The following is a 23,181-nucleotide window of genomic DNA, read 5'->3' as shown; positions in this document are numbered from 1 at the left end:
TCTGATAATGATAAGCACTGTCCTTGAAGTTGATTGGTCCACACCCGAGACAGCTTTTCTTAGAGCCTAGTCTCCATTGGTGTTGGACCAGATGACGCCAAAAGGCATACAACTCAAAAACAGCGCACTATCAGAGTATTGAGAGCTCGGGGTAAGCATTTACACATGATGCCTTGTATAAAGGTGTCAGTTTTTGTACCAGTTTAAAGGGTAAAAACATATCACTATATTTTGCCACTGGTTATTCATCTATTTTCAAAACTATGAACTACAACTTTTTTGTTACCAGGCATGGCCCACTGAGCTATACAAATCATTCACCAAAGAGACCTGACCACAAATAATAGCTGAAAGAAGTAGCTTATCACGTGGAAATGTATAACAGCTAAATACTGTAAGTACATGTTTCTGAATGTGGAAGGAAAAACCGAAGGACCCAGAGAAAAATCCAAGAGACCACGGCAGAACATGCAAACTCCAAATGTACAGGCGTCAGGGTCGGGATCGAACCCACGACCTCCTGTATACCAGGCGTGGTAGTTAACATCTCCTAGCCACCGCGTTAGTTACATGCTTGTGGTCAGTACTGCTGGCACAACTCCAAGCCAATCTGTATTGGGCCACTTTGATAAAATTTGCTGTAAAAAAGCCCACAAGCTCTTCCCTGCAGCCAGTCTCATTACATTTAAAAGTGATAACAGGCCTCACAGATGGGCCGTCTGCTGGTCACTCAATTAAATAATAATTTTTAAGGGCCCAACACCATCCTACACAGCAGTGGAACAAGTATTTGTTTTAAAATCTGTAAAAACTGACAGTTGCATTTGGCTCTTCCCACTCAAGCTGTTTTAACAGCTAACTCGAATGGCCTTCTAAAATCAGGTCCACAACTGAACAATCGGTTGCGCAACGTATTCACATGCAATTGAATGGCTTTCACGTGGACGTCTATACAATCAGTTGCATAACTGGTTTGCTTACAGAGGAGACTGACAGCAATGCATTTTAGTCACATGGACCTTTGAAATCTATGACTCGCTACTAAAATCCTGAACACGCCGTTTAAGTCATCTCGTAGGTTTTGGCAGCGAATATTGATTCATAATAGACTTTTTTGTGTGTTCGGTCACGTAATGTGGCCAAGGTTACATAAACCATCCACCACCTAACTCGGTCAAATAAATGAATCGCCCGTTAAACGTTTTTCGGCTCACTGGAAGGTTGACAAATTCTCACGAATAAAATGAGCAATTAGGAGACTTTCGTTCAAAATTACATCAAACCTCATCGGGAAGAATAACAATGTCAGCTGAGCCAGATTCTTAAACACAGTAGATAATCAATTATCCAGATTTTCGAAAACGCCGGATAATTTCATCATTTAAAATAGCTTATTTTTGCACATTCTTGTATGACGTTTTTAGGTATTACATATTTTTGCTGTTTTAAATTTGTTTCCTCTTTGAAATTGGCATAAACGAACAAAAGAGACGAACAAATATCCTACTTTAAAAATACTCTGCATGGGGTGATGTATCTACGTCAGTATTTTCATTACGTATGTAGTGTACAATATACTGTATGTAATATTTAACACTGAAATCAGGCATGGCGACTGTTTTGTCACGCACATGGTGCTGATCGTACGACTGGTAGACTTTGGAGCTGTTTTGACGGTTTCGCCGGATCAGCCCGAGACTGCCACATGTTGGAAACCGGACAATCGATGATCAACTGTAGGTGTCTTGGCCTCACAGTAACGACCAAATCAAGATTTTAACTCGATATATGCCATTTGATTTCCTTGCTGTACAACTATCCGGGATCACATTTGGACAAAGCAGTCGCAGGCAACGATTTAAGTTGCGTGATTTCAATAGCGATTTTAGTTTCCCCCTACTGATTGACACGCTTGGGTGTGGACCTATCTGAACCACAGTGGCTCCCCCCCACATCCCTTAACTGATGCACAAAGGGCCCCAAAGCGTTTTTCAAAATGAAACACATTTTTTTCGGGACAAATAAAAATAACACAAAACAACTCAACACGTCCATCACTAACACTGCCCTCATAAAAGGAAAATGTATACAATAGGTGACGTTTTGGACAATGTCCCCCAGTCTTCACGGCACGCAAGCGTTTGTGGGGCGTTACCTTTGTCGGCTCGGCCACCTTTGTGCCGCTTTCGGCGGGGTTGGCCACCTGTGCGTGCACCTCGCTGAAGTTCTTGTCGCTGTCGCTCACCCTCTCCTTGTTTTTGATGTTGATCTGCGGCGCAGCACAAAGAGGAAGAACGGTGTTCAAGTACAACCCAAGCGAACGCTAAACCAGGCGCCGCACCGGTGTGCATGTAAACCGAACCCCATGTGTGTGCACGTGCGTACGTACATGTCTCTCTTCTGTCAATCCCTTAAGCTGTGCGGGTCCTGCAGGTGTTATCTGACCTTACTTCACCAGGCTAGTGATCGTGGGTTGAAGGCAGGGAGCACAGATGTGGTAGCATAAAAAAGTACAGTAAAACCTTGGATTGCGAGTAACTTGGTCTGCGAGTGTTTTGCAAGACGAGCAAATTTTTGAAATAAATATTAATTTGATAAACGAACGAGGTCTTGCAATACGAGTAGTACGTGTATACGCTTTGTCTGCCGAGCGCCACGTGATCACAACTGATATACGAGTGCTTTTGATTACAAACACGTTTCCGGAACGAATTATGCTCGCAATCCAAGGTTTTACTGTACAGGGATATGGGTTTTTCTGCCATGCCCTCTGCTGCCCATCACATAGCGGAGCCGACTATGACACCTGCTATGCATGGCAGTCATCCATTAAACGCACTATCGACGCTCAAATCCTGCTTTGGATTCCCAGATCTCACGAGACTAGTCGTGTCCCAGATTATTTGGTCATAGGTGTGGCTTTATAATCATTACGACTAACATGAAATGAGTAGACAATTAAAATCGAATCAGTGTTGTTCACAATGAAAGACATGTGGAGCTGGTGACATGTGGTGTTTACTCTCTGCTCCGGGGTTATCAACAGATCGATGTCATCCCTGCCTTGCCTTTTTCAGGTTGGTCATCACGGCTTTGGGTTTGTTCTTCACTTTCAGGCGCTTTGAATTGGCCACTTTGAAGAGGCCATTCTGCTTCTGTGAAGGCGGCCGACTCTTGTGCTTGCCCATCTCGCCGGCCCGCTGTGCCACGGACATAATAACACTCAAGGTCAACAGCATCAACTTCAAGTAGCAAACACGAGTACGTGGTCGCATGAAACCACTTTGACAACCCACCACGAGATGAGGGGCCTCCCCACGACATTCACAAGGACTGAGTTTATTTGACCATACGTCACCACGCCGGTGCGTGCGGTTGGTTTCGGCGAAGGGTGTAGATGAGGATCGTTAAATGATAACTGGGAAACCAGCAACCATTTTCTTTGTTATCCAGTGGACTGTTTCCAGTGCGGTGTCAGTAACGAGTGCACCGATTGGCACACGGAGACTCCCAAACGACACGGCGGTCAAAATAACCCCATGGTACATTTGCCATAATTTCTCAGTAAATAAAATGGAAATGTGTGACATTTATTTCAGACATACGAGCTGCAAAACCGGTAACCGTTCTTACCCAAAGCGGTTACCGCTCATGCTAAGAAAAACAACCGGTTGAACAAACAACCCCTTGTGTATACTGTAGACGTGGCGCATAGAAGTATAGTGCCACCAATGGATTTCGTCGCTCTGTCCTGGGCCTAACACCTGCTGCCGTATGCCTGGTGGCACAGCGCGTTATCCAGGCTAAGCCCTGCTTAGGGCTTCGCAGATCTGACAAGATCAGGCGCGCATTCCGGAAGGATTTGGTCATAAGAACAAAGCTTGGCTATCTCATAGCAACAAGTATCAAGTTAAAAACAATTAGACACAATAAAAAACAATGCTTTTAATTAACATGTTAATTTATTTAGCCGGTAATTCTCACTGTTTACGTTCCCGGAAGCAGCATTTGTCACATTATTTGTGCTAACACTGGTCAGCCCACACTCACGTTGACAAAATCAGCCCAAGCTGTTTTTAAATTGCCACAAATGGAAGTTTCTTCTTAGGATCCAGATAGAAAGCCCAAACTATTAAACTATTTTTTTTTTTATTTTACCAGGCAAAGGCCCACTGAGCTATACGGCTCTTTTTCAGAAGCGACTTGGCCACAAATGTGATAGCTCAACCAAGTGACTTATCATCGTGGACATTAATAACAGCCAAATGTTTTTAAAACGCACGTTGATTCGAAACGTGGAGGGAAAACCCGGAGGTTATGGAGAAAATTCTAGATTTGAAGCTTTCGTGACTGCAAGGATTCATACTCCTAAGTTTTTTCGGTAAAGTCACGTAGGTAAAAATAAAATGAAAATAAATCTATTAAATCACGACGTTTCGGAGGCAACACAAGCTTCCTTCATCAACGTCGTGATTTAATTGATTTATTTTCATTTATTATTATTTTATTTTTTATTTTTACCTAGGTGACTTCACCGAAAAAAACCTAAGAGCATTGAATCCTTGCAGTCACGAAAGCTTCAAATTAAGAACACTTCCATTTACTAGTACGGTACATTTCATTAAAGCGTGTTTTTTAAAAAGTATTTTTTTAAATATTACTTATTACGCTTTCCATTCAGTCGGCACCAGCTGTTGAAAATCTACGACACGTTAAAATGCAGCATCTACGTTTGATAATCGACAACATCTAAAATTCAGAATATTTCCGTTTGATCGTTGAACGTGTTTATCGATTGACACCGATTGATTTCGCACGTTCTCGATTATATACAATACAAAATATGTAATATTGTCGATGATAATCAAACGTACGATGCATTCGTTATTTGAATATCCGTCAAAGTTAACTCGATCATTAAGGACGCGTTGTTATGTAACGTCGTCGAGACTCGAGGACGTATTTAGTTACATTTACTAATTATTTTTGCCGATTTTCCCCGAAACATAATCCAAACATCGCAAGGATTTTCGTGACATTTGCCGCGTGGTCCGTATGAAATGTGGTCTTGAAGGAGAGTATGGGTGGGGAGGATCACGTCTAGACCCCGTTTAGCGATCTCCACTGGATCATAACGAACTTAACACGAATAAATCCGTAGCCTAGCCCAGGCAGACACGGAAAACGCGCCCGTGAAAGAAACCTCCATCCGCTGCGTACATTTGAGCGACACCAATTCGTGTTGCCGTGGGCGGGGGGGGGGAGTCTCGGTGGATTGTTACATCGTTATAAGTCATGGGAGAGGGCATATCCATGGCCGATGAAAGCCTCCTCGTTAGACGGGCCTCGCTTACAGCACGCCGCGCACATAACACTACGCTGGATGTCACTACCAGCGAAACGTCGGCCTCAAATTGTAAAACGTCGTGGATTTACTCTCCAAACACACCGGTGGGCTGTAGGCGTCACTTTACTGGCGCGTTTCGTTTACCCGCTGTGTCGTGTGGTGGAGGGTTACAACGCATTTATACTTTCGCGATCTAACCCAAAAACTCTTATTATGAATATGGTTCGCATGTTAAACGCACCTAAACGTGATCGTCAATGCCGCACATTCGATCGCCGTTGTCGTTTAAAAAACACATGTTTTAATTGTTAACACGACCAGGTTAACGGCGTTATTATCTAAGTTTGACTGAAGATAACCACAACTCTACAACACCTTCGTTACCTGTGTAGTGCCCACACGCAGACTGCACTGTACACTCCACGTGTTTCTTCAACGCCGTGGATGGATCCAGGAAGCACGTGGGGAGGAGGGAGGCGCGATGACATCACTCTCCAATACCGACGTCATGTCTCTCTACTGACGTCATGGCTCTCTACTGACGTCATGTCTCTCTACTGACGTCATGGCTCTCTACCGACGTCATGTCTCTACCGACGCCATGTCTCTTTACTGACGTCATGTCTCTTTACTGACGTCATGTCTCTTTACTGACGTCATGTCTCTCTACCGATGCTGTTGATCGACCGTGGCTGATAATGATGACGATGGCCGTGTATGAATTCCCTATTTTTTTCAAAAGATAAATAAATTACGTCAGAAACTAAATATTTTTTCTCGCGTTTTCACTTTCCTAATACAACTGTTCATAATACATTTACAATCTGAGTACGACGTTTCGCCAGTAATTACAACCAGCTTCATCAGGCGATGGCCAGATTCGTCACCTGATGAAGCTAGTTGTGATTACTGGCGAAACGTCGTACTCAGATTGTAACTGTTGTGGCTTGGCTCACCAACACACCGGTGTGCTGTACTCGTACACTATACACTACACTCTATACTACACTATACACTACACTACTACACTACACTATACACTACACTACTACAGTATACACTACACTATATACTACACTATACACTACATTACTACAGTATACACTACACTACAATATACACTAGTGCTGTACTAGTACAATATACACTACACTATACACTACTATACACTACACTATATACTACACTATACACTACACTATTATACACTACACTAAACTACTACACTATACACTACTACAGTATACACTAGTGCTGTACTACTACACTATATACTACACTATACACCAGAGGTGGGACAAAGTCATTGTTATGCAAGTCCAAGTCGAGTCGCAAGTCATCAAATTCATGACTCGAGTCTGACTCGAGTCCAAGTCACATGACTCGAGTCCACATCTCATAGGTGGGACAAAGTCATTGTTATGCAAGTCCAAGTCGAGTCGCAAGTCATCAAATTCATGACTCGAGTCTGACTCGAGTCCAAGTCACATGACTCGAGTCCACACCTCTGCTATACACTACACTATTATACCCTACACTATATACTACACTATACACTACACTACTACATTATACACTAGTGCTGTACTAGTAACCAGAGGTGTGGACTCGAGTCATGTGACTTGGACTCGAGTCAGACTCGAGTCATGAATTTGATGACTTGCGACTCGACTTGGACTTGCATAACAATGACTTTGTCCCACCTCTGCTAGTAACTCATTGGCATGTTCTGTTTAAGTGACAAACTTTACTAATTGTCTGTGTCGGGTGGTGGCGGGTTTAACGACACATATTTTCGCGATCTAACCTCCCAAAAAACCTCTATTATGGATGATATCGGTTGCGAAAGCCGACGTGTTAAACTAGCACAACTGTTGTTCGCCAATGTTGCACTTTGCAACGGGCACCCTTGCAAAGAGAAGCCTCGCGTTTATTTTTTAAAATGACAAAAAAACTCGCACTCAGAGACGACGTCATTCAATTCTAGATTTTAAGCTTTCGTGACTGCAAAGATTCATACGCTTAGGTTTTTTCGGTAAAGTCACGTAGGAAAAAAAAATATAAAAAATAAATGAATAAAAACAATAAAAATGAAAATAACTTATTAACCGTGTAAAAAAATATTTAACTACGCATATTTGTACCATCCTATTTTACCGAGTTGTTGACATCCCCAGCGTTTAACAGTGCTGCTATTTTGGTTTAGGCAGCCAACATCGGCCGTACCCTCCCTTCTAGCCCCGCCCACCTCCCCCTTCTAGCCCCGCCCACCTCCCCCTTCTAGCCCCGCTCACCCTCCCTTCTAGCCCCGCCCACCTCCTCCTTCTAGCCCCGCTTACCCTCCCTTTTAGCCCCGCCCACCTCCCCTTCTAGCCCCGCCCACCTCCCCCTTCTAGCCCCGCTCACCCTCCCTTCTAGCCCCGCCCACCTCCCCTTTCTAGCCCCGCCCACCCTCCCTTCTAGCCCCGCCCACCCTCCCTTCTAGCCCCGCCCACCTTCCTCTTCTAGCCCCGCCCACCCTCCCTTCTAGCCCCGCCCACCCTCCCTTCTAGCCCCGCCCGCCTCCCTCTTCTAGCCCCGCCCACCTCCCTCTTCTAGCCCCGCCCACCTCCCCTTTTAGTCCCGCCCACCCTGCCTTCTAGCCCCGCCCGCCCTCTCTTCTAGCCCCGCCCACCTCCCCCCTTCTAGCCCCACCCACCTTCCCTTCTAGACCCGCCCCCACATCTTCCAAGTCCCTGACTGCCACATTCAGATAAGCTACTCCCCCCTCCCCTTAACCAGTATTTAAGATCTTGTCTCTTGGATTTCTCTTCACTTGATACAGTAAATTTAGCTGTGACGGTCCCACCTGAAGACGGAGATTTGTGTTGCCTCCGAAACGTCGTGATTTTATTGAGTTATTTTCATTTATTTTTATTTTGTTATTATTATTTAACCTAAAAAAACCTAAGAGTATGACGTCATTCAAATTTGCCACACATGACGTCAACCACGTGACATCCATGACGTAATCTCCGCGTGAGCCTTGCAGGCGACATCACGCCCAGCCGTTGGGGGGCGAAAACAGCGAATAGTGACGCAATTCCATCTACACTCGCACGTGACGTCATGTCAGCACGGCGCGACACCCCCCCCCCCCCATCAAATACGTCATGTCGCTCGTACCATCCCGGGTTTTACGTCACCCACGCTCTTCGTCTGCGCACAATGACGTCACTTTGCCACACATTCTCCAGAAAGCTCACCAAAGTCACCGCTGTGGACACGCGGTCCAAAATCACGTACCGCAGAGCTCCTGGGCTCCTTCGACGGAGGATGATGAATAAAAACACAAACTACACAAATTCAGCCTCCTAGTCGCGGCTAGCAGACCTCGACGTTTATCTCCTGAACGTGTTGCCATGCCCATCGACACATACGGTTTAAACCCCCGCCGCATTATTGTACAGGGAAATTTTGTTTGTGTTTCAGGTCCATACGGCGTACAGCCGTTTTAATACGGGCACATTTAGTTTCATATTTGTGTTTCTCCCTCTTGTGATGGGACTTTGTCGGATGAACGTTGAGATTTATAGTGGCGCGGGGTGACCAGTACGGTCTGAATTGGTCTGCAGTAAGGTAGGGCGTTGGACAGGTATGATTATATAGCTGAGGTTTTTTAGGTAAAGTCACGTAGGTAAAAAATAATATAATAAATAATAAATAGTGATTTTATTTTTTTATTTTTATTATTATTTTACCTACGTGACTTTACCGAAAAAACCTAAGAGTATGAATCCCTGCAGTCACGAAAGCTTCAAATCTAGGATTATATAGCTGCTATTTATACGCTAGTATACAAACAGCGGCATGAACATCACGTCACAGCGCGGTGACGTCACATCACCCACCTCCAGGAGATAACCCACCTTCAACACGCGCCGATGGCGTCACCGCGCACATAATCCCAAACAAACACACACGCCGATGACGTCACCGCGCACAGAATCCCAAACAAACACACGCCGATTACGTCACCGCGCACAGAATCCCAAGCAAACACGCGCCGATGACGTCACCGCGCACAGAATCCCAAACCATTCTAGATTTGAAGCTTTCGTGACAGCAAGGATTCATACTCTTAGGTTTTTTCGGTAAAGTCACGTAGGTAAAATTTAAAATAAATAATAAAAATAATAGAAATAATAATTGAAATAAATAATAAATCACGGCGTTTCGGATTCAACACAAGTCTCCGTCATCAGGTGGGACCGTCACAGCTAAATTTACTGTATCAAGACAAACACACGCGCCGATGACGTCCCCACGCACAGAATACCAAACAAACACACGCGCCGATGACGTCACCGCGCACAGAATCCCAAGCAAACACACGCGCCTATGACGTCACCGTGCACAGAATCCCAAGCAAACATGCGCCGATGACGTCACCGCGCACAGAATACCAAACACACGCCGATGACGTCACCGCGCACAGAATCCCAAACAAGCACACGCGCCGAGACCCGCGTGACGTCATTCCGTTTACGGCTGTTGCTGCGGTGACGTCGCACGGGTCGCGTCGCTGCGCGCACGGCGCGACATGGCGGCGGCGGCGGCGCTGGAGGGCCGCGTTTGACTCTGAGCTCGTGGTGGTCGTGGTGGTTGTGGTGGTGCACGGAGGCCCTTTGGTGAGGGGGGGGGGTGTGGGTCCCACCGCGGTGGGGGACGAGACAGCGACACCGAGCCGGAGAGAGAGAAGACAATCACAGGCACCGCGAGTTTCTATATACAGACACAAACACACACACGGGGAGTAATGGGGGCCAACCAGAGCTCGGACGCCGAGGCGGGTCCGTTCGCCGGCGCTGAGGGCCCTGGAGCCCGAGGTTCGGGGCCCGCGACCCCCACGACGGCGGCAGCGGCCGCGGCCTCCGCCTCGTACCGAGCGGGCGTCGCCGCCTCGAGTCGCGGGTCCGCGGGGCTGAGGGAGCGGGAGCGCGAGAGGGAGCGGGCCCTGGGGGGAGTCCCCGGGAGACGTTCGCCGGCCTCGTCTCGCGGCTCGGGCGACTCGGAGGGGAGCAGCCCCGACGAGGGCGACGCGCCGGCCTCAGGGGCGGCGTCAGCGGCGGGAGGCATCCTGGGCCTGGCGGGGATACCGCGCTCCCTGCCCGTGCGCTTCGCCCCGCATCTCTTCGGCGGTGATTACACGCGGAACACACGCGGAACACACACACACCGCACACACACACCGCAAACACACCGCACACACCACACACACACCTTACACACACCGCACACATACACCACACAACACACACCACACACAACACACACACACCCCACACACACACCTTACACCACACACACCTTACACCACACACACCTTACACCACACACACACCACACACACACACACCACACACATACCACACACATACACCACACACACACCCACACACCCCACACACCACACACACACCACACACACCCACACCACACACCCCACACACACCACACACACCTCAGTAGCTAGAGCCTGCCGCCTTTGTCTTCGCCTCACACATCGTGGTCGTCTTCACCCCATCGCCACGAGAATGTCTCCCTTTCCCCCGTGTCTCTTCGCAACCTCTGGCTGTCTCTTTCGTCTCTCGCCGAATTCTCTCCCCACGTGTATCTCTTACCCACACCATCCATTCCGCCTCTTAACATCTTCAGTCTGTCTTTACTCTCAATCATTTCTGTCTTCGTCTTTCCTCTAACCTGTATCCATCATCCCTCAAACCTCTTGTTCGTTCTCCTTTGTCTCCCAGCTCACCTGCTCAATTTTATTTCCTCTCGCTCGCCTCGCCTGTATTCGCTTCCATCTCATTCTTTTATCTCCCATCTCTCACCTGTCCCCACTCTCGTTTCAATATGTTTCTGCCTCTTTCCCTACCTTCTTGCGCACTCTCTCAACCTCTGCTCTCCTTTCCCATGCCCTATCTCAAACCACCCCCCACACACCCATCACGTGTTTTTCTTTGTCTCTGCTCGCGATAATTAACTGTAACGCGGCCGCGTGTCCTCACATCCCCGCCACGGGAACGTGGAATTTCCACGACGATCTTCGGTGCGCCGTCACAAACAGCCGGGGATGCGTGTCGTTTGGTTGTTTAAACCCGCTGACTTTTGGCGTTAGTGGTGGGGAATCCCGCTCCGGTCCTGTGTTCGTCAGCCCACGTGTCTCTTTGTTTCATGAATTAGGTCGCTTTCCACCAAATGGTCAAGTGAGCGGTGGGCATGGCATGGTTGACCTTACCGAACCTAAGTCCTCTACGCCACAGGACGATGCCACTCGCTGAACCCCCCCCCCCCCCACGAGCACCGTCTCGTGATGATGTAAATAGTTGTACATGGCTAGGAGTTGAACCAACGTACGGACAGCTTTAGCAGACGACAAGGGCAACGTGTAAGGATTTTAAGTGGCATTGGGTAACTGCTGTGCGGTTAAAATTAAACGGGGAAAAATATGCTGGTGCTGGGTTGGCACGGCGGTGAGCAGATGACAAAACAACACACGCGTCAGAAAACATTAACGGAAGAGAGATAGCATAGGCGACGTTTCGAGCAATGGCCCATCGTAGTGGCGAGAGTTTTTTTAATGTAATTACTATTGAATACTTCCACAGATGTATACTTATAGAGAATCTGTACAGTAGCTTGCCTGCGAAACCAACGCACTTCCGGTACTGCCTGCTGCTTATTCTGATTTGGGTGCTTAGATCCTTGGGACGTTAAGTAGCAATAAAAAAAAATCTGGATATTTTCTTTGTCACCTGTGAAGAGGATGGATGCTTGAACATTTTGTTAACATTTGTGAGAATTTGCAACAATACCACAAGACGTGTACCCTCCGGGCTCTGGGGGGGACCACCTGGAGAAGATTCCAGGCAAGCGTTGACAACGATGGTGAACAAGTGGAGACTCATATTTTTTTTCAAGCTATTAACATACATTCGTTATGTTACGGTGTATTATCCGTTCTTTTTCCATTAAAAAACGATAGTCCCATCTAAGTATAAACATTTTTTTAATAAGCACCCTGTATATATCCAGTATATATATTCCTTACATAGCATTGGTCTTATTTCGCGGGGCCATTTGGAAAAGCAACAGGCAAACTAGAGGGAGGGCTGTGTTATTGACGAATGTTGCGAGTATGTCTTTGTTTCTGGCCTCTTGAATTGGCTGTTTGTTTAAACTCACGTGGAAGCCGCTTAATACAGAGGGATGGATTGGGGAGGCTCATCCTCGGGGCCTGCCTCATGAGCTCATTACCAACCCCACGTGGCCAGGGCCCAAGGATTTATCTTTTTATTGAAGCAACACAAACTGATGGGGTTAAATACAATCAGGGGGGGGGGGGGGGGAATTGGCCATGAAATATCCCCCCCAGTGCATCAGCAGCACCAACCACCACCCTCTTGTTAAAAAAAAGTCTCAAGAATTGGTGAATGCCTTTCTGGATAAAATGTAATAATAATGATTTAAATGTATAAAGCGCCCAGGACACGCTGGCGGGACTCTGTCGCATGGCTTGGCCTGGGAACCCCTGGGAATTCCCCAGGAAGAGTTAGAGTCTGTCGCCAGGAAAAGGGAGGTCTGGACCGCCACTACTTAACACGCTGCCGCCGCCGCCACCCTCACCAGGACAAGCGGCCTGGGAAAACGAACGAAATCGCACTTAAACAGTCCTTCTCAGGGCGCTATGCATGAAAAGGCGGAACATAGTTTATCAGCAACCAAGTAGAGAAGAAGCGAGAAAGACGTTTGAAAATAACTGGAGAGAGCCATTTTAAACGCATACGTTTTTAGTCGAGATTTTAAGATTTTGTAAGTGTCTCTTTGGAGTCCTGACCTCGAGGGGCAAGGAGCTCCACAGAGAGTAGGTGCCGCTGAATGAGGGCCTTCTGTGTGCGCCGTGGGGCTTTCGAGTTGTTTCATTGACCGTTGCGTTACGCTCGTCAATGTTGGTGGGCCAAGAGGGGAGCATAGACATATAGCACAACAATGTATTTGTCTGTACGCTGCGGCTCACAAGGTAGCATTGCAGCCGCCTATAATACCTGTTGTGTGCACTGTGGTCACCCACATTGTCCAGGCTCAACCCTTCTACATAGTTTCTGAGATCTTAAGATTGGGCACATTCCGGGCGATTTGGTGATATAGGCTTCCTTGATAGAGGAATTTACTTTTTCTTATCTGAAGAAGGTAGAATTGTGTCCTGCTTTCAGTTATACATTGTCAGTGTTTGTCTTAACTAGGACTTGTTTCAAGTGGGGGGACAGTGCAATATAAGAGTATCTTGATTGACATCAGCAACTACATTACTGTCTCCAAACAGTGACCTCAACAGGCCAGGCCTGGGGTGGCTCTCACCAATAAGGGGAATTGAGAAAGTGCTACAATTTATGTTTTTTTATTTCGTAGCATACTTTGTTCAAACCTACGGAAGGGCACATTGCTCAGAGCAGCAGCACTCATTTGTGCTTTGGCATCCCAAGTCAGCAGACATTGAAGGCATTCCCTTGTTTCACCACTCGTGCTCGCCATTCCAGGCAGGAGGGGTTTATACTTCCTTATAGAATTAATATTTCCTTATGGCTTGTGTGGTGTAACAGTTACCACACTTTACTTGCAACTCACCGGTCTCTGTTTTTTCCCCCAAACGCAGCAGTTAAAACCACGGGGGTATTTTTGTAATGCCCCCCCCCCCTGTTCTCTGTCATTCCATCGTTCTATATGGCACACACCACATTAGGTTGATCGGCTGGTTCGTGTGTGGTGGAGCAAAGTGAATAATTCCCACCTGTTCCAAGGTGTCTCAACAATATGGAAGAGTAGGGGAAATACTAGAGGGGATCTAAGGAGCTCCTTCCGTGTGGAGGCCATTCTTCCCCCTTTCATATTTCACCTCGGGTACCGTCAGGCTATGGTTTGCTGCCATTGCTTTTACTGTAACGGGTTTAACAAAGTGGATTACCTGACAAAGTGGAACCAGCTTTGTGCAAACACTGAGCTTAAATTGAAGTTGACACAATGTATTAAAAATCCATTCCAGCGCAGAGAAAATACTGATGGGAAGCTTTAGCTCACTGTTTCATGTCTTTTAGTGAAAAGTTAGTCATGCAAACTTTGCTTTCAGGGTCTGTTTGACTACTCAAAGGGGCTAATGTGATTAGAAAGTACAGTAAATGGTTAACTATTTAAACATGCTGGTCGTGTTTATTTGGTTTGTGTTGTGGGGTGTCTAGACTGGCTCTTGACTGCATAAGTAACTGTTAGGCAAATTGAAATTAAGTATAATACAAATAATTGTATAGCCCTTTATCTCAGTCCCACTGCGTTCACTCAGCACACTTTTTGAGATTGTTTGTTGACCGCATTCACAATGCTAGTTACTGCTGTTGGTGAAAGAGGAGGATTTAAGATTGGTTCAGATATCACTTTCCACTGATTAGACAACCTCACTAATTAGAATAATAAAAAAATCATCCTCATAATATGGTGTAATTTTGACGGTAATTTATCTCTAGTTTTAGAAAATGTGGCCTGTTTATGGAATAAGTCATTGGTTTGCCATGCATAAACATCATGGCAACAGGCATGAAAAAGTTATTTTGTCGAAGTACATCTCACACCTCGGTATTTTAAGAGCATTTCTCCTTTTATTAAAAAGGTGGACAACTTATTTGTATCTGAATAATAGTCCTAATTGAGTGATAGCTTGGCCCCAGCAAAAAATAAACAATTTATCATTGTACAGTACTAATTTTCTTTAAAGTATCTGAAACATACTTCCGAAATTGTGGAACTGCCCTCACAGCCATGGCCAGGAATCATTCGTGCCGTCGGCTTCATAGTGCAGCGTGATAACCTCTTTGCCTTATACTAATTGCAGTTACAGTGTTAAGTGTCATTCGTAGAATTACATTTAAACTGTTTGCGTTAGTTTGTGCCTATCTTCACACTCTCCCACCCCCACCACCTACCTTGCTCTCCGACACCCTGATTTGACTCGACCCGTCTCGCCTGCATGCGTCCCTCACCCCCATCCCTGAACCCACGCAGGGCTCAAGTGCCCTATCTGCTCCAAGTTCGTGCCGTCCGATGAGGTGGAGGTTCACCTGGTAATGTGTCTCACCAAGCCTCGCGTCTCCTACAACGGTGAGGCCTCCTCCACCGCCTGCGATTGGTTTGTACTCCGGTACTTTTTTCGTCATCACCACTGCCGGACGAAGGTCTCGCTGAGCAATCGCCATCCGTCGCGATCCTGTGATGTCACTAATCCTACTAGCCACCTGCACAAGAGATTAAATCGTAACTCTTGTCCACTTGTTGGACGTCCTCTCGGATGCGTTACGTTCCTTTGGCTGCTACGCATGGAGTTATTCTCGCCCACAGGTCATCATACCTTTTAGCGACATGTTCTGTCCAAGCCCCCTACTTACTTTTCTTAACTCTCAAAATGATCTGTTACAGACTTATTCTCTAACCCATTGTAATCTCCAGGCTTATTTTCACGAAGCCAAAATTCTCTTTTCGTGCAATTTCCTGCACGCATCAAGAGCCTTAAGATTTGATTCGACGCATTTGTCACAATACCCAATTCCTCGATTGTGTGTGGGAACGACATCTGGTGTTTATGGGGGTGGGGGTTACCTGTGTCTGGGTGGCGTAGAGGACGTACTGACGAAAGACGCTGGCGAATGTGCCATCTGCCTGGATGAGATGGATCAAGGAGACACAATTGCGCGGCTGCCCTGCCTCTGTATTTATCATAAGGGGTGAGTAACGGCGCTGTGGTGCGTTTTCCGTGTCACGGCACACTCGACACTCGTTCACGCCGCTAATCATGCGCAATTGCTGTTGTCATGACAATATAACGTGAATTGGCTCTTGTGGTGCCTCAATAGCGGTCTGTTAATTTATTTTGAAGGTACAATGGAAAAAAACAATTTTTTTTTTAAATTTGTAGTGCAGTGCTTAAAAGGAAACCGACGTTTGCGTTTTTTGGCCAAAATGTTACTGGAGGTGGCCGTTTCACCATAAAGTAGCAAACAGCTGTGACGTTCTGTGTTGCCACAGCCTTGCTGTCGTCCTTGACACGTTCATGGTTATGATTTGCTAATTTGTCAACTGCAAACTAAAAAAAAAGGTAAACATTAAACCAGCTTAACTTTTGTCTCCTTGCAAACTCTGACTTCAGCATATTATCCCGCTTACTTATTTACACGACTGTCTTAAGGAATTATGTTTCACGAGTCACATGGCGGAGGAGAGCGTGGTAGACATGTAAAGTGAAATGTATCCACACCAACCTAAAAAGTGACACCACCTCCAGCTTGGATGTGATAGACACCCTTGGAAGCACATTAATCTTTCATAAATATTTTCCAAGTTGCCTTTTGAAGTTGCTGGTTCATTTAAATTGTATGTATATGTTCAGGCATATGTGATAAGATGCTTGCATGTTTCTGAACAATAATATTCCGTGCAAAGGATTAGTATTTTTTGAGCACAGGATTCACCCATGCCACACCCTTGTGGGTATTGTACTAATGAGCGTTGGCAATCTATTTAAAATGCTAATTACATTTGTAAATACACAAGTAGACCAGGAATGCAGCTGATCCCATCCGATCTCAGGAGTCTTAAGAAGAGTTCAACTTAGATAGTGATTGGATGGGCGATCACCACGCATAACTTAGGTATGAAAAAAACAAGAATAGGTTTTACCCTTTCTGGCAATAAAACAGGTGTTAAGATTTTGATTTAAAGCTTTCGTGACTGCAGGGATTCATATTCTTGGTTCTTTCGGTAAAGTCACGTCGAAGGGAAATAATAAAATAATACACATATAAAACAATACAAATTCTCACGACGTTTCGACTGCAACACAAGCAATCATCATCAGGTGTGAAATCCACAGCAAGAAAATTTTGAAAAAAGTTGCCACTTTATTCTTTGTTCAAACATCAAATATAAACCTTTTGCAAGGAATCAAGTCTGCATTAACCACACGTACTTGTGGTGAACATGCAAACAAACATGCTCTGATAAGATATGCATTGTGTTTGAAACCGATTCGGCTGCACCAGAGACGGCAGCCTTCTTTAGGGCCTACTCTCACTACCAGTGTGAGACCAGAGAACGCAAAAAGACGAACAGTACAAAGACTGCCACTATCAGAGCATTTTTAGCTTGGGGATGAGCATCTACAAATATGACTTTTTTGCTAGTAGCCTAAAACACCTGTGCATAACACAGGTGTTTTAGGCTCCCCCTCCCTTGGGCTACGTGGTGGGCAGCAGAATAAAGTGCAGAAAAATCTATTGTTGTACTCTACTTTGCTCCCTCATCTACGTTCGCCGCATTCACCGAAGCTCGCAGACCAGCGTGGTGAAGTACGGTCAAAAACTTCCCGTGGCCTGCACTGTATGGGGAGCCCCCCCCCCCCCCCCTGTCCAGAAGTTGGTTGGTTGACAAAAAGTCTGCATACCTTTTACGTAAATTTATTGCAGGCATGTAGAAACAGCTACACTGAGCGCTACACACATGGATTTTCTTGTGACTCAATACTATCGGTGCTGTGTATCAACTTGTGACTGACCTTGGACCTTCACCTGTGTTCCTTGCAGATGTATTGACTCGTGGTTTAAAGTGAACCGCTCCTGTCCTGAGCACCCGCCTGACTAACATGACTCGACCCGCCCAGAAAGGTAAAACATGCGGCTGCTTTTTTTTTGTTAAAGTGAACCGGCGTTTTTATTAATAATGACTGGGCCCGTTTGAACAGGCACCTTTGAGCCCCAGGTAGAGTTCCAGGTCCCTGGGGAGGGGGGGGGGCCCTTGGAAGCGAATTGAGTGAAAACGTGGCCTCAAAATGAATTGACGGGCTCAACAGGTGGTGCAGTGTATTGTCGAATACTGCGCTACGAATCCCGGAGACGCTACAAGTTCGATTCCCACCTGCAGCTAGCATCAGTGGCAAAGTCATATTCCAGCCGGTCCTGGAGAAACCCAGGTTCACCAAACCTGCACTGAGTTATGCTTGAACAACTTCAATGGCAGACAGTGTTGGTTTGGTGGCGCACGGGGGCTTTAGTCAGCAGTGAATTGACAAATGGCTGTGTTGATTTTTAGTTTTGACGAATTCACGGCAAATTATATTTTTGTCTCATGCCATCATTGGGCCTGTGTTCTAGTTTTTTGTCTTCTTATTAGACCGATGGAAGTCCCATTGCACATGTGCAATTGAGTCTTGGTAAATTTAGTACATCGAGCAAGGCGGCCTTGGCATGATTGCCATATTGGCATGATCTTTTCGATCATGGGGGATGTTGTAACCCAGGCTTCTCGGGTAACTTACCGAATTGGCATATTCTGACCGGTCATTTTGAGGAGTGTGGGCGGGGGGGGGAGAGGTGTGTTGTGTGTCCATCTCAGATAACTCGTATGTCACCTTATGTTCAAGTAAAGTCGTTGCAAGTCATGCTAAGGCCCCTAATAAGTTGGATGTTTACAGCTGTGCAGCTGTTAATGCACGTTGGTGCTTATAGTTGAATGTCAGGTGAATACATTTTAATTCTCATGGTGCTTGTTTTCTATGGTGGGCGATGCTTTCGTGTTACGTTGCTCAGCTGGTTTTTTTAACCCGTACGTTTTTGTTGATAATGGGGTTAAATCTGCTCGGCGAATGTGTGCAGAATGCATAACGCTGTTGGATATTCTGTGATTGTTATCCCTTGGAGTCAGTGGTGTGCGTTGCAATGAGTGTTTATTAGCCACAATTCTCTCTCACTTTAAACCTGCACTGACAGTCTCGATAAATAGAGCAAAACTGTGTTGGCTATTTAAATTATTTACAAACACTGCAGGAAGATGGCATGTGAACTTTTTTTCCCGTGTGTCAAGAGAGTGCCAAAGAAAAGTACTGGTAAAATTCTAATAATTACCATGTGAAAGACGTAGCAACAGAGCCAAAACTAACACTTTGTGTTGTGTAAAGTAGCCATGCCTACGTTTAGTTTTATTTAACTTTTTTGTCCTCCACTTTAAATAATTTAAAACACGCAAGTTATGTGGGCGTGCTTCTGAACTTGAACGTCATGGGCTTGTGGCAGCATGGTTAAAACTGAAAGCACGTGTCTGTCGAGAAAATGAGGAATGCCAACATACGCCCACTTCACTGGTTTCACCCCCAATCTTCATCCACGTTATTGTAACAGCAGCGAGATGTGCTTGTGTATACTAGGAGGGCAGTTGTCTCTGTGATTGTCTTGACCCCCCCTCCCCCGATGGTGACCTCATACCTCTGCTTTGCTGTGCAGTGGCGGCCTGATCACCACCAGCCCACGTGCCGCGGGGAGAGCGACCTGAGAGCAATCAAACGAGAGGCTTTTGATTTTTTTCTGAGTATTTTGCTCCCCCACCCACCCTCCATCACGACTTGAGCCTTAACCGCGCACTTTACCTCCGCCCTGCCGCCCGCTCTCTGCGGCGGGGTCGAGGCGGGGAGCACGAAGGCGGGTGGCAGACCCCCCCCCCCCAATCCCTCCACTTCTCCCCAATCAAAACCACGACTACCTTAAACCCCCCCCCCCCCCCCAGTCCCCATGTGTCCCATGTTGCGGTTGGAAATGACACGTGCTCTATTTGCCCCGTATGGCTGTTGCTGGTGCATCACTGACAGCGACATATACTGAACTGCCCCCTGTAATTTATTATCCATCGAGCTTTCATACCGATACGGGCCCGATTTTATCGAGAGGCAGTGTGATGAGCAACCGACATATAGGATGGGTGCTCCCGTCAGCGTGTGTGCTAGCGAGCAAGCCCCGGTCGCGTTCCTGTCGTGTCATGTGGAGACAATTGTCCGTTATCGAAATATTTAGTGAAATGGCAGAAAATGTAAAAGCTGTCCGAGGTGTCCTTGTGGCCAAATTTTTGAACTTTAAAATGTAAAGTATGTTGTTTTTGAAGCGGGAATCTGTTTCCAGTCTTTGAAAGTATGACGCCCGTTGTAGATACAGAAGCTGAATTTATAGTCGGTGTCAAGATTTCCTGACCATAATCAGAATATAAGGGATTGAGGCAAAACAATTATAAACTATAAGTAAGTAAATTCATTTCAAGTTTGTGCTTTGATCTATCAAGGTAAAGAGCTGTTGAACCAAACAACGTCGTCGCGAATGCATTTTTTTCCCGAACGTCATTTCCATCCCTTGGATATTTTCTAAACATTTCCTGAAGCTGGTGGTGTTTTTAACTTTTGGTTTCACATTTTCTTCAACAATGATGTGGCTTCGCTTAAATATCCTTGTCCATTGCACGCCGGAGAAGAAACAACCATGCAGGAATCAGGCCAAAACTGTAATTCGGGGGATGATTTATCTCCATTTACCCTTCCATGTGTGAAGAATAAATACATACGTTGCACCATCCAATATATAATGAACCGGAAAAAAAAATATATATTTCCTAACACATTTTTTTTGAGAGCATTTACAGAAATAAAATTGCCACATTACAGAAGGAAAGTGCACTCAGTTACATGGGGCTGTGCCTTTTAAAGTGTCGCGTTGCTCCGTGGGCTAATTCGCACTGTAAAAATTCCCAGTGAGGGTTTTTTCTCTCTCTATTTAATTAAAACGCAATCGAATTGATAACACACTCCTATTTAGATGCTTGAAATTTTTGCCGCGTTTGACCTTGAAATATCTGCCACACAGGAACAAATTTTATTTCACGTGAACAGAATGTTTATCGTTTTTTTCCAGCCTGTAACATTAACATTTTTGGTTTCTAAACTTTTGTGTTTGCTTGGAGACGAGACGGGAGTGTTGCTTGTAGGTGAATTCTGCGTCGCAGTCGTGTAAGCATTGCTCTTTACGCATGGTCCGACAGGTCTGGCGGTCGTAGAACTACCTCCGTTAATGCTTTGTAAGAAAAATAAGAGGCCTTTATGTTTTACATTTCAAATTGACACGTTAAAGCCACCTGCAGTAGGATGCATATGCCCTATACTGCTAGGAATAGGTGCTCTGTAGAATGGTGGGCATTTGCACAGTTTATCAACCTTTTGCATCACAGTACAATGAAATACGTCGATTAAATAATTTGAATCTAAACCTAGAACAGACAAACAAAAAAACTTGACGTCACTTTGGAAGTTGTTTCTAAAACACTGAGAAGAGGGGGGAGGGGGGCGTTGGTGCCAGGGATCGATTTGCACACTTTACCACTAACCTTCTTAACAAACAAAAAATTCCCCCCCCATAATTTAACGTTTACAGAGACGCAAATGCAACGTTATCCGAGCGTGTGCGGCGGCGGGGTCGCGTTGTATGTACGTGTAGCCATTGTATTATTTAAGCCGTAAGTAGGAAAAAAAAACGTAATCGGGGAAACACGGACGGATGCGTTGGCCCTCACGCCGGGGGCCTTCTGCGTGATTTTTGTACAGAGAAAAAAAAAACGTGTCGGCCTATTGAGTCCTCGCCTAGCACTGGGTAGTCCTGTGGTCTTGTGCGTCTTTAACAGAATCCTCCCCCTACAAACGGAAAGTGGTGTTTGTGTATGTGGACTCGAGGCAGTTTGTAAGAAAACTTTTCACGCAAACAAAGGTTACATGGGTTTGTTGTTGTTGTTATTGTTGGCGGAGAAAGTGGCGTGGTTGTTCAGGCGTATTTTCATTAAATCCCCTCCACCTGAATAGCTGGCGTTTCCAAAATATTATCACGTACCTTTTTTATATTGCAAATATACACACACATATATATTTTAAAAAGTGTAGTTACAATTTAAGGCAGTAGGGCAGGTGTGTCTTTTTAAAACTTTCAACTTGTGTTTTGTAGGAAATGCAATTGACACATTAATTTTCATGACCAGAAACCCAGATTTAAACTAATTAAACGCAAATGTAGGCTGTCGAAATATAAACAAGATCTATTGCATGTAACCGTGGAGTTTCATGGAAAATTTGTAGTGTGAGTGTATATAGTCGAACGTCTGGCCGAGTCTGTGTGATGCCTGGTTAAGGCAGTCTGTGTGTCTTTGAAATTTGGTGGCCCCATCATTTTGTACATGTCAATAAATATAGCAAAAATGCATTATACATTCATGGTGGCAAGTGTCTTTTTTTTCTTTTGTGCCTCTGGGATTGTTAGCTTCCAACTCTCTTTTTGTGTGTGTTTTCTGATTATGTTTTCGTCTTGGTGCTGAATGGTTGAGTCTCGAACGTGATGCGGTAAATGTAATTTTTATTTCAAGCGAACCAAGGGGCAGTTGCATGAGACATGTGTTCAGTGCCTGTGTGAATTATGCTTTGTCGTGGGGAAAAAAATCTCTCAATGAATTGCACAAAAGCATCTTCCGGCAATAGAGGTGCCGTCAATCCTCTGGCCATTTCCATACGGCGTGTGAGCTAAGTGTCTCTTCGTCTGTGAGAATTCATAGTTTGCACGTGATGCTTGTGTGCATTGTGCTCTTGTCCGCCCCTCTTCCATAAAAGCCGTCGCACAGTGGGTGTATCGCTCGCGCAAGAGGCAACTTGGCGTGTCTGGTTTGAAATGTCGTAAAAATGACAACGGTTTGAATGGGCTCCTTCAGAGAGTGAACCGCTGCCACATGCAATCGCAATTACACCGCTGGATGAATCATTTTGGTTGCGTAACCAGACCGTGCACCGGTCCGCTTGCGTGCTGACGTTTTGAATCGCACACTTGTGTGTGTGTGGGGAGTGGTAGTGTAGCGGTTAGCGCACTGCTCTACGAACCCGGCGTCCCGAGTTCGATTCCCGCTCACGGCAA

The 23,181-nt window shown here is 45.8% G+C and overlaps 2 protein-coding genes across 4 annotated transcripts in view; one reads left to right on the top strand and one right to left on the bottom strand.

Moving 5' to 3' along the window:
- Positions 1-5,890, bottom strand: part of RBIS (ribosomal biogenesis factor) — a 575,724-nt gene extending 569,834 nt beyond the window's left edge. For all 3 annotated transcript variants that reach the window (XM_078613766.1, XM_078613764.1, XM_078613765.1), the window contains exons 1-3: positions 5,732-5,890; positions 3,069-3,200; positions 2,156-2,269 (exon numbers count right to left, since the gene is read on the bottom strand). In XM_078613766.1, the coding sequence (XP_078469892.1) occupies positions 2,156-2,269; positions 3,069-3,188 (234 nt within the window). In that variant the 5' untranslated portion in view covers positions 3,189-3,200; positions 5,732-5,890. The remainder of the gene's footprint in view (positions 1-2,155; positions 2,270-3,068; positions 3,201-5,731) is intronic.
- Positions 5,891-9,861: 3,971 nt separating this feature from the next.
- On the top strand, positions 9,862-22,487 carry LOC144732299 (uncharacterized). Its single transcript, XM_078613752.1, has 5 exons — positions 9,862-10,527; positions 15,440-15,535; positions 16,050-16,155; positions 18,010-18,090; positions 19,702-22,487. Exons 1-4 carry the CDS (start codon positions 10,146-10,148, stop codon positions 18,065-18,067), a joined length of 642 nt encoding a protein of 213 aa, XP_078469878.1. The 5' UTR covers positions 9,862-10,145; the 3' UTR covers positions 18,068-18,090; positions 19,702-22,487.
- The last annotated feature ends 694 nt before the right edge of the window (positions 22,488-23,181 follow it).

Source organism: Lampetra planeri, chromosome 42 (assembly GCF_965212315.1).
Source record: "Lampetra planeri chromosome 42, kcLamPlan1.2.h2, whole genome shotgun sequence".
Lineage (NCBI taxonomy): Eukaryota > Metazoa > Chordata > Hyperoartia > Petromyzontiformes > Petromyzontidae > Lampetra > Lampetra planeri.
Note: the sequence above shows the minus strand (reverse complement) of the source record. Positions and strands in the feature narration are given on the sequence as shown.

Coding starts and splice junctions, on each gene's coding strand:
- LOC144732299 (XM_078613752.1), top strand. CDS start 10,146: ATGGGGGCCAACCAGAGCTCGGACGCCGAGGCGGGTCCGTTCGCCGGC. Junction 10,528..15,439: donor CGCCCCGCATCTCTTCGGCG/GTGATTACACGC, acceptor GAACCCACGCAG/GGCTCAAGTGCCCTATCTGC. Junction 15,536..16,049: donor GCCTCGCGTCTCCTACAACG/GTGAGGCCTCCT, acceptor TGGGTGGCGTAG/AGGACGTACTGACGAAAGAC.